Source organism: Fusarium sambucinum, chromosome I (genome assembly GCF_050947815.1).
Source record: "Fusarium sambucinum isolate potato_lamoka chromosome I, whole genome shotgun sequence".
NCBI classification, from domain to species: domain Eukaryota; kingdom Fungi; phylum Ascomycota; class Sordariomycetes; order Hypocreales; family Nectriaceae; genus Fusarium; species Fusarium sambucinum.
In genome coordinates this window covers 5,872,658-5,888,232 of record NC_139294.1, presented here as the reverse complement: position 1 = coordinate 5,888,232, position 15,575 = coordinate 5,872,658, and the positions used below count along the sequence as shown (strand labels likewise).

The following is a 15,575-nucleotide window of genomic DNA, read 5'->3' as shown; positions in this document are numbered from 1 at the left end:
TAACAATCGTTAACTTGGGCAGCATTTCTCTCCTGTGACCAGATTGGTCGCATTTCCAATGCTAAGTAGAGAATTATGCAGCCACAGTAACTTTTACTCGCCCGTAATACGAATTAAGTAGGTCAGTATTGTAAGGCTGAGGCTTGTGATGGCAATGTTGTGTTGGCAAGTGGAGATACCAACCGGCCGACACCACACTAGCCTGTCGGGAACTCGAGGTCCGATGAACACCGCTCATAAACCATTACTTATGGGCTTAGCATTGGTTTCACAATAATCTTATGTCGGCTTGGTGCTGCTGACATGCTGTGGGAGCTCTCGTGGTATTATTGGAGTATATCAGCCGAAGACGGTTAACTGCATTGTACGTACCGAATCAGGCTCTGCTATCCTTGCGATATGAGGCCTCTTGTCTCCTAAGTTATCTCACCTACGTAAATGCCTGGGCCTAGACATTTTGTGGCATGTAGAATGGTAGGCTTCGGGGCCCTCAGGGTATCAGAAAAATTGACCGCTGGAAGCATAAGAGACGAAATTAGTAGGTCACTTTATGCCCTTTAGGCTATAGTTCTTAGACTACTTATTTTTATACCCTAAGACTTAGTCGGCCATTTTTTCCGCTATCCAGTAGGGGGCGTTTGATCTCCATCAACGTAGAGAATGAATAAATCCAATAACGTCATGAACCCTGAATCCCCCCTGTCGTGACCAACTATGTAATGTCGAATCTTTATTTGGTCTCTACCTAATTAGTTGTTCTGAACATGACATGAAGTGAACTTGCTCAGTTCTCGCGGTAGCTCAGTATAACGATCTGAAGATATGCCAAGGGAGCCCATTCACCAAATATGGCAATCTTGCTTTTGGCATCTTACACTATATTTAAGCGGAACTACCCTTTTCTACCAACACTCGAGTGCAGTGCTATGAATATCATTGTTCAAAACTCATCAGCCCATGACAGTCTAGATTGAGTGACATATAAGCTCATGGCCTTCGTGGTTCTGCCTCACATCTTGGCGGCCACGAACTTGTCCATGTTATGACATAGGTCTCGTTATCGTCTATTTGCGCACCCAACTTTATCGGATAACTAGCTAAAAACGATTACTGTCTTCTTTCTATTCTCAGGTAGACTTTATTTAGAAAATGTAAAAGCCATAGAGGCTCAGCTGTTTGGGGGCGGAAGCCTTGCCATACCCCTTGCCTCTTCCGCCTCGCTCTTCTATTTAACATCGATGCTTTCCTTCTTGAAAAGACTTTCCCTTGATCACCGTCAAAAAACCAAACAGCTATATCCATATTTCTCTCGTCTTACGGTCGTTGAGTTGTTTCTTTGCCTGGCAATTCTTGAAGCGACCACCCCAAGCAAAGAGCAAGGATTTGCACATTCCATGCAGCCACAATTATTATCCCCATCTTTACTGTGACAAGAGACCCAATGCTATCCACTAGCTTCAGAAGGCGCGAAAGGAAACTTCTCGTTGTGTCACTGGACGGTAAGTTGCCATAGTTGTTCGAGATCATAATTCCGTTGACCAACCATCCTCAGGCACACTAGCTGGTAGCTTCCGCAGCTCTCAAGAAACAGTCATCTCCGTTCTACCTAAGCTGATCTGTAAACGCCGCAACAATGTGGTTTCAATTGGATTTCACGGCGTGGGATCGGACATCAGCCCTTCCGATCGCTTCTTGGGAGGTAAGCTGTTCCTTTTCGTCGCACTGCCTTTATCCAGCTAACATGCGTAGGGCTTTGCGGTTGGGGAACGCAGCGCAATGTCATCACCGCATATAGTGAGTCCTTTCCGTATTATTTTCTCCTCGATGATTATCATCTAACTTTATATCAGAGAGAATCGCTGAAGAGTATGAGCCTGGCGACAAAATCATCCTGTCTGGATATTCCCGAGGTAAGTCACCACAATTTAATGATGAGTTTCACATCAGCCGACTTTCTTATCCACGAGGTAGTCCTAAGAGAGCTAATACAACGTTTCTAGGTGCCTGGGCTGCTCGCTACCTTGCACTCATTATCAGCGTTGTTGGTTTGCCCGAGCAAGGCGGTGACAATGAGTTCTTCCATCTCTTGTATAAGGAATGCGATAAGAATCCCAATTTCGATTTACCGGTCACCAGAAAGCTACTCACGTACGATTGTGAGTGCCTACTATCTCGTTCCCAGTAGTAAATCGTGCGCTAATATGTCACAGGCTACACCAACGTAACGATTGAGGCTCTATGCTGCTTTGACACGGTCGGTTCCCTTGGTCTCCCACTCTTTGGCATAGCCAAGCCATTGGCTTTGCTCCGTCGAGGACAGAGGAAAGAGGATATGGTCTCTTCCGTTGCCAGGAGTAAGTATCCAACTCAATCCTCTTCCTGTCATTCTCGGCGTGCAATGTATCATCTTAAGTTACTGTTGTTGCTAACATCATTTGCTTTACAGACGTCAAGCACGCATTCCACTGCCTTGCCCTCCACGAAACAAGAGAGCCTTTCTTTCCAACATACATGAGTGGGAGAAACGTTCATCAGGTCTTCTTCGTTGGCAACCACGGCCATTTGGGTTGGATAGGTAGCCAGGAAAGCTTTGTGCATGCTGCTCTCGCCTGGATGATTCAACAACTTCACTCGCATACTGGTATCGACTTCGATGACGACATGCTTAAAAGGTACTTTCAGAGCTATCGATGTAACGGGGTTAAGGACCCAAATTCACGTCACCCTTGGCTAACCGACCGCATCGTTCCAAGAAGTGCCGTCGGTCTAGCTCTTATGGGTGAAAAGGCCCGTAAGCCATGGAAAGTGCCATACACCTCTGCCGATGTGCAGGTACATATAGGTGCTCGTTTGTTCAATGGGTCTGATCCTGTGCCTGGTTATACTCTCAAACTTCCCACCGAGGGGCGGCACTACTGGGAGAGACAGGGTTTTACGCAGCAGCCACAACAGGGACGTCGTTTTTATCAACAAGAGGGTGAAAGCTCCACGACTGAGCGTGGAAGCATTGAAAATTCGGTTAGATTTAGAACTGCGAATGGCCAGGGAGACTCCACCCATCGTATCTACGAAGCACCTGTTGGGCGACTGGAGGCTAAGCTACTCGGTTTGCCCTATCAGGGGCACTGGTGGGGGAGATTAGGTGCCAGATCCAGTTCCGGTAATCTACTTTTTGTTTCCTAGAGGGTTTATGTAACTATGTATGGGCTGTGTTCAGGTTTGGAGGAAGTAATTTATCGGGATGTAAGTTTGAAGAATGAGTATTATACCCAAGCAGTTGTTTTCCATCATATTTATAATAACTCAAGGCTTTCATATACTACTACCCTGAAGTAGTGGCTAACCTTCTACTATGTAGATTTAACTACATCGGCCATAGCTGTTTCCCAAATCTTACTCATATGCCCATCTTTACTTCTTGAACGGGGCCATAGAATACCCACGAACACCCCCTTGACATCTTCCCACGTACGCAATCTCATCGCCTTACTCTGAGATCTTACAATTCCTTCAAAGAACGGCCTCAAACCAGGTTCCAAGTCCATATCGCCCTCCTTCTCATGCCAACGGATACTTACCAGCCCAATAAATGACTCCCACAACATCAACTCGGGAAGTTGCAATGGCTCAGGCTTTCGCATAGCGAAAGTAACATCGCGCTGCAAGATACATAAAGAGTGAAGGAGTATCTCCCTCTTCAAGGGACACCATAGAGTCACAACTTGTTCGACATACATCCCTACCGCTACCAATAAAGCGCACCAGGATGTCCTATACCTCAAGTCCTCGGGCGTAGTGGCGTTAGACTTGCTGACATCGTCCTCATAGTAAATAGAGTTCATATGTGCCGAAATGATGTTGTCGTAAAACACCGAGGATCGACCATATAGCCAAAACTCATCCTGTTCTTTTGAACCCATCTCAACTACACCCTGGAGACACTCGAGAATGGGCCTGTAGTCAACGTCGAGTAACTGTGCGCCGCTGTAAGGAGCTTCGAAAAAGGCTGGAATCAACCGAACGGCCTTGAGCTTGAGATAGTGGGAGAATTGGCCAGCGGTTAAGTGAAAATTGTGGAGGAGGTCTATGGTTGTGCTTAGCTCGATGGTGGATATGTCCCCATCGTGACCTTGTTCAGCGGCGACGCCTTTGAGAACACTTTTTAAGCCGTGGACAAAGGTGGATGTACTGCTCTTGTTAGCTAATCATCGAACGTAGTTGGGCGAGTGTGAGAACCGACAGAAGGAAATATCGATCTGAGAGCTCTTGATCGATAGTCTTGCACTGGTCATCCTCTTGACCTCGTAATCGGTTCGAAAGAGCGTAAACGACGCTTAGGTGTGTTTCAGCTAATTTTATATCACCTCGACAGACCTACTACGATCAGCATGATCTCTTCCGACCTGCAAGTGGGTATTACAAACCTCTGCAAAGGTCAGAGTAGCGATCTGTTTGGTGATCCCAGCAAGTAGCTTGATATCTCCTCTAGATACCCACTTCCTGACTTGCTGCACAGCCTCAATCTTGTGATACAGAAATGTCGTTTCAAACTTGGAGAGGGTGCCGACGTTGAAAGCGAAATGTATGCCTGCCATGAGTACTGCGTTTCTAAGTGCGTCGGGGTTCGAGATGATAAAGGCAAGACTATACATTGTTAATGCGAGCACAACTTCCAGGTATCAGATACACTTACCAGTCTTTTGTGTGATCCTTTGGTGAAACTCCAAGCTCTGAGCCAGTCCCATAGACTGTGATCGTCAGTATGAAACAAGCCTGCAGGTGAATTCCACGTACAGTAATGAAACAGCTCCTGCGATCTCAGCGGCATATTAATGGAGGAACAACCCATATTCACCACCGATGTAGAAAGGGCCAATTGTGCCACTAAAGACTGCGAATTTGACACCTCAGGTCTTTTAGCATATCTAGAAGTTTCCCGAGGGGTATGTTCCCAGGGTGTTGTGGCCTGCCAAGGCTGGACATTTCCCGCTTTCTCTAGTGCTCTTCTCTCCCTGAGAGGGATTTTGACAGGAGGATACTCGCATGTTCTCTGGCTTTTGATGCAGTTTTGGCTTGTCAATTAGTGATTTTAGTAATAGGTCGATAGATATAGTAAAATGGGATTAGATAGTGACTCACCATTGAGGTTTTTGCTCGTCACATCTCACTCTGCGGTTACGACATTCTGAGCACCCTGTCCTACTTCGCGTGTGCGCACGACGAAGTCGAGGCTTATTGGTCTTACTAGCTGTAGTTTCCTCACCCTGCATGGTTTCAGTGGTGTGCTGGGGCAGTTTAACTTTAGTATCCTGTAAAGGTTGTTTCGTGCGATCCCAAGAAGAGGAGGACTGGAGGATGGAATGAGATGCAGCGACATTTGAGAAGAAGTAAGCACTAACTTAAACGGATTTCCAATGCAGGGGTGCAGACCGGACTTGGCGTGAGGAGTAATTTGTCTGAGGGTTGGATGCAACATTACAAGTATTTTCATAAAGAATAAACTCATTTTAGGCTACTGTGACAACAGGTATAGGCTAAGTTGATAAGATACTGATTTCTCTATGTACTGTGTAGCGATTGGTCTAATAACCTATTCATGTCTATCCATAAAACCCGTCCTGTTTGCCTCGCCATATCCCTCCATTAGAAACTCCATTTCAGCCCATCCAGCCGCTTCCACGTCGCTCCCCGGTATAAACTGTGCCATCGACCCCTCAACAGGCGCGAATCCCGGGAACGGTAAGAAATTCAAAAGTCCATCCATAGAACCCATTCCTTGACCTTGGGGGTCATGTGGCTGCATTTGTTGAGCTTGCCATCCGGGAGGGTAAGGCATGCTGCTCGTGTTTATGCCCTGCGGAGGAAGATTTGACATGGCTGGTGGATCATTCGGGTTGTTGGCGCACTCTGAGAAGGTATCGACAACCTGAGCCAGTCGTGCCATTGAGCCGCACTTTTCGGTATGGTTGATGACGTTTCGTAGGGTTTCTACTATACGTCGGATCTTGCTTTGTAGAGCTACCTCGTCCGGCTTGACTCCTTCTACTAGCTCGCCAGGACGTAGCCGGAGTAGTCGAAGGATCAAAATCATGGCTGAACAGTAAGCGTAGAAAACATCCAATCCGGAAAGACCGTTTAGGACGTCAAAGTGGTCGAGAAGAATCATAAGATAGCTCAGTTGGCATGCATGCTTGACACACAACGCAGCGTGTGTAGGTACCGGTGTTTTGGAAGCTTCAGCATCAGCCTTGCGCATCAATGCTACGTCGCGAAGGAGGAGTGGTCGTGTAGCAACAATAGCGATGTAATGAAACTGAATATGCATCAGCAAGACAGCGCGAAGTTGTGGACGTGTCTTCCAAGCCAGCGAAACCTTGAGTTCCTCCATATCCACAGCGCCATCTTGGTCTAGAGATGGTAGAGCCCTGCCTTCCAACTTGACCCAAGAAACGTCCAGTCCTGGTGCTTTCCCAATATCCCTTTTCCAGCCATCCAAAGCGTTCATAATCTCATCCAATTTCGGTCCTGGGCTTCGGTTTACTCCATGTAGGAGTCTTGTTCGTGCTAGAATAGCTTGGAGTTTCACAGACCACGATACGAGTCTGGCATCAGTTCCTATACCTCCTTCCACAAAGTCTTCTCTGGGCGGGACGACTTCGACGTCAAGTTCTTGCAAGCCACTAGGTCGACCGAGACTTGATGCGAGGAATTGCTCAAATGCGTAGAGTGTGCAGAATACCCATTTTCTGACTTCTCTTTCGAGCGGTCTGAATGAAGAACTCATGTCTAGTCTATGAAGACCCAGGGCAAAAGAGATGCGAGTCGCTGTGCCCGCTATATTCCACGCGGCATTTCTCTCGTTGTTGTTGTGTAAAAAGAGGGCCAGCAGTAGCAAGACTCGAACATTACTTAGAGAACACTTTGCGATAAATTGCGGTAGCAGAGTTCTGGTCACCGTAACTGATCTCCGCCGTAGCGCAGAATGGTCAACGTTGGGGATTGACCTATCCGATATAGATCCAAATACGGCAATCATATGAAGACAACCAATCCAGCCCCAGTCGGGTAGTTGAAGTGGTCTTGAATTTGGAATACGCGGGTCCCCTCGCGCTTGAACAATAAACAACTCATATTCTTCTTCAAATGTTGCTCGATGGAAGAGAGGGAAGTCATCGTGGACATTGGTGAAGTATGACTGGATGAGTCTTTCCAACACTTCGTTTGCAGGGAATTGGCCGAGAATCTCTTCCATGTCAGTAGTGGGAAGACGTGTAAAATCTCGCGCGATAGCAGACGTCATGGATCCAGGCGAGGTTCCGTCTTGAGGCCAAGTAGCATTGCACTGCGGTTGGTTGTCATCATCCGGTTCGTCGGCCTCGAGGAGTCGACTCGTGTTATCCTGAGTGAACTTGGTAGCTCCCTGACGACCTTGATTAGCCTGGCTATCATTCGAATCAACCAGATTTCGCAACTGATTCCAGAAATTAAGTGTCCCTGAAGGACCAATGTAGTGTTGATGACCAGAGTTATCTTTGACCAGTGATGACTGAGGCTCGTCGCATTGGGATTTACCAGGCGCAGCAGCCTGATCTTCTGTAGTAATAATCTCTGGTCCTGTCGTTGGTGTTTGTGTGCTGTTGGGAGGACTTGAAACCAATTCTTCAACTCTAATCAACTTGCGATTAGGGTCAGCGATATTGGGCATTTTATAGCCCATTCGCTGGCCTAATTGCGCAAGGTCATTGACGGTATCGAGGGCTTCATTCGGGAATGCACCCTTGACAAGAGCTTCAAGACAAAGGTACCTATTAAGGCGCACGGTTAACGTGGGTATAGCTTAAACAATGGGGATGGGTCAGCTGTCACCTATCGCTTAAATCATCGACACTTCCATAGAAGCGTGTCTTACGCGGTGCCGTGTACGAGCAGGTGCTATTATGTTCGACGCAATTAATGCAACCTGTACCCGAAGGATCAGGTACACACTTGCATCGTCGCTTAATGCAGACACATAATCAGCGCCAAGTCTTGAGTGGATAGATCATGTTGTGTTGCATAGAAAGAGTCTAATTAAAGAAGTTGGCTCACCTTGCGACAACGGTCACAGCTCTGAGCGTTTCTTTTACGAGATTCGTCAGGTATGCGCCTTAAGCGACGCTTGGCGGCTATCGCTGAAGATTCGACTGCTGTAGATGCTGACATTGTTGAATCTGACTCTGACGCTCTGACTCTCCAACAGGAAGAAGCGAAGGGTTCATCGAATCGATGCTTCCTTTACTGGGGGGGTTGGGGAGGAATGAAGGTCCTCGGGTGGAAGGATTCCCTCCCGCGGGTGGGAACAGGCGGATGTATGCTCCCGATGGTAGACGTAGATGGCGTCAATCCTAAAAAGCCACTGATGGAACAGCGACATGACAGAAATTATGGGGACTAAACGTCGATCTAACAACATCTCTTTACAAATGATGATGGTTATTGATATATCATATAACTAACCTGGTTAAAGCTCGTTAATTCTGGAAAGTCTGACCAGTAGTACTTGTGGTTCTGTGAGAAGCAGACAATTTAGACCCAACCGACAGCGCAGTTCAACAACAGCACGACAAAACCTAGATGGAAACAAACTCCGAAGAAACTTGACGGCTGCGAATGATCACCCTTGGCGCAATACTTTACGAATTCGAAGTGTGCTATAACAATTCAAGAAGCGAAACCTTCGCCCGCAAACTACTCTTTGCCATCGTGGGTGTATCTGTGGATGTTGCAGTCTGTTCTGTCAAAGGGAAGGAACTTAACTTGCCACAAACTCTGCCGAACGTAAACGACGATGTTGGAAAGATTTTCTTGCAGTTCCAAGAACAACATTGATTTAGCTGTTACGGCTAGACACTCCCAGTGATCTCTACAGTTTCTACGGGACTAGACTAGTGGGTAGCAGAAAAGATAATCTCTGAACTTCAGGGTATGAAAATAAATGACCTAACATTATCGATTAATTAGTATAGAGTGTCCTGTTACCTTGTTTTCTTATACCTCAAGTGACTAGCTTTTTCTGTACTTCAAGCAAGGCGGAATTTTCATCCAAAGGTTGTACTAAGTTTTACTCTCTAAGTCGAAGCCATCCGCCAATTTCACTTAACTTCTTTAATAGAAAGACGTTATCGCTGTAAGATCAAGGCACCACTTTTTGATTACGACAAAAAATGTTTATAGAAGAGTTTATATCGATAACGAAAAGAGGTTACTAACGAACAAACGCTCTCAGAACAAGATTGCAAAGTCAAGGTTGAAACTTTCCCACATACCCTATACAATTCAGTATTACCCAATCCATCATGTTCCAGAGGTACTATGGGAATGTTACAAGCTACACATTGAACAATATACATATTCAAAAATACAAAAATTGTTAGGTTGATCGGGGAACTTTTTCAAGATTATTGCAGGGTACTAATGCAAGCAACGCTTTCGAGGTAATAGATTGAACGCCAAAACGCCTCTCGAACCCTTGTAAATGCATCATCGGCGAACAGCTAAGCGAGGCGGCACTATTTTCTTACCCGATGCTAAGCTTGCCGATCGACGGCGGAGAACGAAGCACATCTGATAATGGACGAGTCGAGTTGGCCGACGTCAACTTTCTCCCATGCAAGACAATACAAGGGTGGTTGCAAATAGTTTAGAAACATGCATATATATATTCGCCGAGACATTGAGGATTGTCGTCATAATGGTGCCACGCACGGTTGGGGTGACATGGTACAAGAATCACTTGTTTCTGGGGTGTGTAAGTATACCAGAAGTTATGGTTGTATTTTGGGTATCATTAATTCATTACGAGTGCAGAATCACTCTAATACAGCCTAGCTACTCTCCTCTCGGCACTGTCATGACAGGCGGCTCCAGCTTCACCGTTCTTCCATGTTTGATCAACTCGGTAGCTTGCATAAAGAACGAATCAATCCTTAAAATGACAGGTCGCAAAAAGACCTGTGCTGCCGTGTCATCCGTAGCACCGAGTCTCTGCAGTGAGAGGTGGAACTTTTCCAACAACCTGTAAGCCGCCTCGACATCGCGAGGATCACTGGCAAGGAGAAACAAGTATATGAGAAAGTTACCGCAGAGAATGAGCTGCGATCGGGCAACTAGGTTGTGTTAATTAGTGAGACATGGTATACAGGGGTGAGATTAGAAACTTACAACGGCCCCAGAAGCTGGTGAGTTCTTGTTCGGTAATATATGACATAAAGGTGGTGAAGAGCTCGAATTCTGCGAGCGCGGTGGAGAGCCACCTTTGCAGGTTTGAACCAGGTGTCACCTTTGCGGCTCTTGTGGCGGGGAACATGAGGCCACGGAACAGTAGTACTTGTGTTGCAAAGAATGAGATGTGCAGGGGTCCTGATAACTGTTAGATACCATCGGCCAACTGTGTGAATGACATACCATTGTGTGCATAAGGTCTCACAGCCAAGCAACTAGGGATAAGGCTGGGCCATTCCTTGAGCGTCTCTCGAATGGGTATTAATTGTGTACGCGTCTGCGTGTTAGATCGTACACCGCTATTACGTGTAAGCCATTGCATAAACATCAGATCGAATTGGACTCACTGGCTGCAATCCAAGATGGCACGCATCTCTCTCGACACAGCGATTTGCTCGAGGAAACGGGCACCATCAACTACACGGAAGGTGGCATCCTTGGGGTCAATCATGTACCGCAGATCGTCAGGGATGTCTTCACCGGACCGCAGATCGTCCATATCTGGTGGCGGAGTCGTAAAAGATTCGTAGCTTATATGCGGGGGGTTACCGTGGCAGACTGACGACCAGCAGTCCGTGTAAAAGACGGCCCACCAGAGCTTCTTCCGCAACCTCTTCTCCCATGGCGCAATGTTCCACTTGTCAGGGTCCATGTGAAGACCGAGCATCTGCGCGACCGAGGTGGCTTGACACGCCATCACCCAGAGATAAGGGGTCTCGACGCTGTCTATCTCGGGCGGTATCATGTGCATCAGCAATAGAGCCGACATTAGGCGAGACAGATTAGGCGCATCGAGTTCCCGCCGCAGCGCCTCTTGAGCATTGTTGGTTAGCTCGTGCTGTTTGAAGGGACACGGTATCCTGGCGAGCTGGGCGTCCTGGGACCAGTAGACACAGGCCAAAGCATACACGGCTCCCCGTAGTGACGAGGGTATGTCCAGTTTGGAAGTTGCATACTGTCGAAGGAAACGAGCCTTGTGGATGACGGGGAACCCGACATGGACGTGTCGGAAGTAAAGACGAACCAGGGCTGGTCCATGGGGCCATACAATACGTTCTATAGCATCCGAAGCATGCTGTCTAGCCTCATTCTTGTGATCGGGGAACTCATCCAGCAGAAGCAAAAAGTGCATGGGGTAATCATCTTGATCAGGCCCGCCGTGATAGACCTGGACAAAGTTGGCATCGATGCCCTCTCTCTCGCTGAGCAGCACCGACCTAAAGGCATCCAAAAAGTAAGGATCCTGCTCCGAGGCTAATGCCATGGCGTGGGCAGTCCTGCCTGGAACATCTTCAATGGCATATACAACTTCCTGATCGGGATGCAAACGGGGTGGATCAAGGCTGTGAGGGTTGATGTCAGAAGGGCTTTGACCAGGGACAGGCGGAGGATGGGGCCGAACGAGGCCGTTGTGAACAACGGCGGACGGCTCGGTCCTGTGGCGGTTGACTTCGGAGACCGCGGATGGAGAGATGGCGGATGTAGAGGCAGAGACAGAAGCCGTAACTGATGCTGTAGCTGAAGCTGCGACTGAGGCGGGACTTGTAGCATCAAAACTCCTAGACGTATCGGCAGTTGAAGGTGATGGGCCTCCAGGACCAGGGTAGATATGATGGCCAGAAGCAGAAGTAGTGACAGAAGGTCCGGCCCGAGAAGCCAGGACATCGGGATCAGAGAGGGATTGGCATACCAAGCCTCTGCTTTTACAAAACAGACCTGAATTACGAAGGGTGGACTGGTTAGTTGACTCAATTCACAGTACAGTAAAGAAAGTGTTTGTGTGTATGTATATATGGCTTAATTAAGTGTCAAGGATGATGAGATAGAACCGATAGTACGGTAATGAGCGGGGAATAGAATGGATGGAAATCGGACGCGTCTCACATGGGGGCTCAGCAGTAATGACACAAGCAGTCTTACGGCGACGACAAGCGTCACAGGGCCTGTTCTTGCGACTTCTGGGCTGACGCGCTTTACCAAAGTTACTGCGAATGCTGAACTTGCGGGGAGTGGACGAAGAAGTTGCCCGTTCAGGATCCATGGAATGATCCATGATCAGCCAGTAAATAGTAGTTATCCGTAGGTTATGTTATGGATGAGCCTGGTCTGTTCTGGTTCAGGTACCCGAAGCCAACCGAGAAGAGGAATAGGTGCGAAGGGAGTAGTCCGGAGGCGTGTGTGTGTGTGTCTCCACGCGCACCATTAACAAATGAGCAATGGCAAAAAAAAGGGAATAAAAAAAGACTGCAGAAAGAAGGAACGAAAGAAGCGAGTTCGTCGGCGAAAGGAAAAAGAACTGGCGTGATGGAGGGAGGGATGGGGGAAAAGATAAGTTGGCCGACAAGGGGGGGTCCCTTGAAGACACTTGGATAGAGGGACCTTTCTAGTTCCAATAGTCTCGGCACTTGAATGGATCGGCTTTGACCGAATGCAGTCAAGATACCTCCGAGTTGTCTAATTACGTACTAGTTTTTATGTGTCAATTGCAGATTGTAACGACGGAAACTAACTTGGGCCTTTTTCAACGACGGTTTGGCTCTTTGTCCTTCAGATTGAAACAGACGCGGCTTGGAAATTGGATCCAAATCGTGGGCGAAGATCCTTGAAGATCACAATACAGGGTCTACCCAGGAATAGCTTGCGAGACATGTTCCTGAATCATGGATCGGGTCCCAGCGCCATGGGAATGAGTATTTTCTCAGTAATATTAATACAGGGTTGAAATTAATACTAAACTCTAAACAAAGGCTCGTAGGCTCGTAGTCCAGTTAATTAAATAAACAAATCGCTCGCCTCAACTTTCAAAACAATATCCTAATCTAACAAGATGTCGCGACGGTCGCCAAGGAGTTGGGTCCCTTGCTGTGCGGTATGATGTGTTCCTGGCTCTCTGGCTCGCCCTTTGTGTAGGGCATGTTCCAGCGATCATGGTACATCTGCTGCGTGTCTTTGGCGGATGTGCCATCATTGATGAAGTTGTCCAGCTTCTGCTCTGGAACAGACAAGTGAAGGACGTAATACACCACTGCACTGACCATGAAACCAAAGAGATAATTGAGTCTATACAGCTCAATCGCGCCGTCTGAGACATGAACAGATGGGTTCACTGCTGCGATAAAGCCCGGCATCTGTGGAACGACACCTACAATCCACTACAAGATAACAAAGTCAGCTGAAAAAGTCCGGTGTTTTCGATTGGATAAATCCGTGTCAAAGCGTAACTTACCGCTGCAAATGCACGCCAATTAACACCCGCCTTGTACCAATAAATGCTCTCCTTGTGGCCCACATAGAGGTGATCGACGTTGATCTTTCCCTTTGCCACCAAGTTGTAGTGGGCTACCATGAGACCGGTCATGGGCGCCAAGAAGACACTGTAACCCGAGAGGACCGTGAGGAAGACGGTAGCTGTGTTGACCAGTCTCCAGGGGTTGACGATGGGGCTGAGGAGAGCCATCAGGTACGCGCCGCGACGGATGTTGATGTACCTTGGAAAGACAGAGGCCAAGTCGATTCCGCCAGAGAGTGCGTTGCCTGGCAAGTTGCTGCCCATCTGGGAGATGGAAAGGGCCAGGCCGGCGAAGAAGACGGCCGCTCGTGTGCCAGAGGTGGGATCCTTGGCCAAGATGGCTGCGAACAAGGTAGGAGGGTTCCAGATAGCTTCGCCCATTCGTTTTTGCGTAGCAGCCGTGACCAAAATGCCAATAACAGATGCGCCAATGCTGTACAAGGGAAAAGCAAAGGTCTGTCCCCAAATGGCAGCGCCGGGTTGTTTCGCAAGACGCGCATAATCGTTCTGATTGAGGATGCCCGCCGCGATACCTCCAACCGTCGACATAATACCCGAGATCAACAACCAAGTAACACTATTCGGTCCACCGGTGGTCGGAAGAGGTGTGCTGTCGCTGATGGTGTCGCCAAAGCCATCCGGCCCCATGGTCGCGAGAGCCCATATCAATAGCACCACGAAAAAGACGAGGGTGATTGAACTGGCAAAGTAAAAGAACTTCTGTATCTTGTGCGGTCGGATCCAGAGGAACGGGAGCGTAACGACGCAAAAGATAAAGTATGACAAGAACTGGGCCGATGTCATACCCGTCGAGGCAGGGATCGTATTAGGGATGTGGTCTTCGAGTGACGGATCCCATGAGAGGAGCATGAGGTAGACGCATTGTCCGCCAACCCATGATTGGAAGCCATACCAGACTGTGATTGTCAATTGGTGATGTACATCATTGAGGGTCCACGCAAGAACATACCAAGAGAGAGAAAAATGCGATTCCAGATGACGAATTGAGAACCCCAGATTCCCCAAACAGCCCTACTGAAAACAGGAAAGCCAACTGCAATTGTCAGTCAATAGTCCTCCCAATTGATGTATAACTTACTGTGATAATAAGCACCCGCCAAAGAAGCAAGAATCAGTGCAACTGTCGCGAGGATATTACCCAGCACAATGGCAATAATCGCCTGCCACCACGTCAAGCCCAGAGGAATAAGAGCGCTACCAGTCAAGTATGTAGCAATATTGCAATTGATCAAGAGCCCTGTTCCATGTAAGCGGTCAGAAATCAGAAAAAGGAAGGAGAACAGAAGGAAAACACAGGCTCGCTTATGCACCCACGCATGCATGCACGAATGATTTGCTGCATCTGGAGAAAAGAAGAGAAAAGGGAATAGGTAATGGAAGGAATGGATTTAAACATACAAAAGTTATGAAACGTTAGAAACGTCCACGTTCTTCTTTCGCTTGCTACTGGTCTAACATCTTCATTCTATTTGTCAAAAGGGAGATTCGTGTCAGTTCAATTGGCGACGCGCTTGGAGTTGGCACTCAAAGATGTGACGTACGATGAACTGCGAGCCACGCGGTAGCTCGAGGCGCCGAACAAGACTTGTCAAAGCCATGGAAGGGTCGGGAATAGCCTCAATTGAAAATAAATAGTTCAAAAGTAAGAAAAGACCTTCTAGACCGATCGAAAAACAAGCCAAGATCAGGATCTAAAAGGATCAATAGTGTGTGCAGTAGCTTCGCCGTTACTCTCACGAACTTCTCGGAGCAATGAAGAAAAAGGGAAGGGGGTTTAGAATTTAGATATGGGGAGAGCGAAAGCCCCCGGGGGGAACATCCATTTCATTTTGGAGCTAATGAGGATGGTCCCTCCGAAACCTTAGTTCGTCAGCTCAGACTGAACTTAAGCTTCATCAGCATTTGTTTGCTACCAATATTGAAGCAGCCTTATCTTTATTGGGGGAAACGAGATGAAATGAGACTAGACCATTCCTTACTGGGGAACTGTACATTTTGTTTGTCT

The 15,575-nt window shown here is 47.6% G+C and overlaps 5 protein-coding genes across 5 annotated transcripts; 1 reads left to right on the top strand and 4 right to left on the bottom strand.

Annotated features, from left to right (window-relative positions):
- Window positions 1–1,441: 1,441 nt before the first annotated feature.
- On the top strand, window positions 1,442–3,183 carry FSST1_004605 (uncharacterized protein; the record flags this gene model as incomplete). The annotated part of the gene is made up of 7 exons (XM_083230796.1): window positions 1,442–1,499; window positions 1,553–1,699; window positions 1,750–1,794; window positions 1,851–1,910; window positions 2,001–2,156; window positions 2,211–2,354; window positions 2,447–3,183. The coding sequence occupies 7 exons, from the start codon at window positions 1,442–1,444 to the stop codon at window positions 3,181–3,183; spliced, it is 1,347 nt and encodes a 448-aa protein (XP_083088035.1).
- Window positions 3,184–3,350: 167 nt separating this feature from the next.
- Window positions 3,351–5,270, bottom strand: FSST1_004604 (Zn(II)2Cys6 transcription factor domain-containing protein; the record flags this gene model as incomplete). Its single annotated transcript, XM_083230795.1, has 6 exons — window positions 3,351–4,188; window positions 4,241–4,374; window positions 4,425–4,644; window positions 4,694–4,748; window positions 4,795–5,072; window positions 5,140–5,270. The coding sequence occupies 6 exons, from the start codon at window positions 5,268–5,270 to the stop codon at window positions 3,351–3,353; spliced, it is 1,656 nt and encodes a 551-aa protein (XP_083088034.1).
- Window positions 5,271–5,590: 320 nt separating this feature from the next.
- FSST1_004603 (transcription factor domain-containing protein) lies at window positions 5,591–8,202 on the bottom strand (the record flags this gene model as incomplete). The annotated part of the gene is made up of 3 exons (XM_083230794.1): window positions 5,591–7,805; window positions 7,867–7,997; window positions 8,089–8,202. 3 exons carry the CDS (start codon window positions 8,200–8,202, stop codon window positions 5,591–5,593), a joined length of 2,460 nt encoding a protein of 819 aa, XP_083088033.1.
- Window positions 8,203–9,867: 1,665 nt separating this feature from the next.
- On the bottom strand, window positions 9,868–12,313 carry FSST1_004602 (transcription factor domain-containing protein; the record flags this gene model as incomplete). Its single annotated transcript, XM_083230793.1, has 5 exons — window positions 9,868–10,145; window positions 10,201–10,398; window positions 10,444–10,559; window positions 10,608–11,976; window positions 12,145–12,313. 5 exons carry the CDS (start codon window positions 12,311–12,313, stop codon window positions 9,868–9,870), a joined length of 2,130 nt encoding a protein of 709 aa, XP_083088032.1.
- A 766-nt stretch (window positions 12,314–13,079) lies between these two features.
- FSST1_004601 (permease for cytosine/purines, uracil, thiamine, allantoin-domain-containing protein) lies at window positions 13,080–15,168 on the bottom strand (the record flags this gene model as incomplete). Its single annotated transcript, XM_083230792.1, has 6 exons — window positions 13,080–13,412; window positions 13,487–14,466; window positions 14,520–14,603; window positions 14,649–14,807; window positions 14,969–15,035; window positions 15,112–15,168. 6 exons carry the CDS (start codon window positions 15,166–15,168, stop codon window positions 13,080–13,082), a joined length of 1,680 nt encoding a protein of 559 aa, XP_083088031.1.
- Window positions 15,169–15,575: the final 407 nt, after the last annotated feature.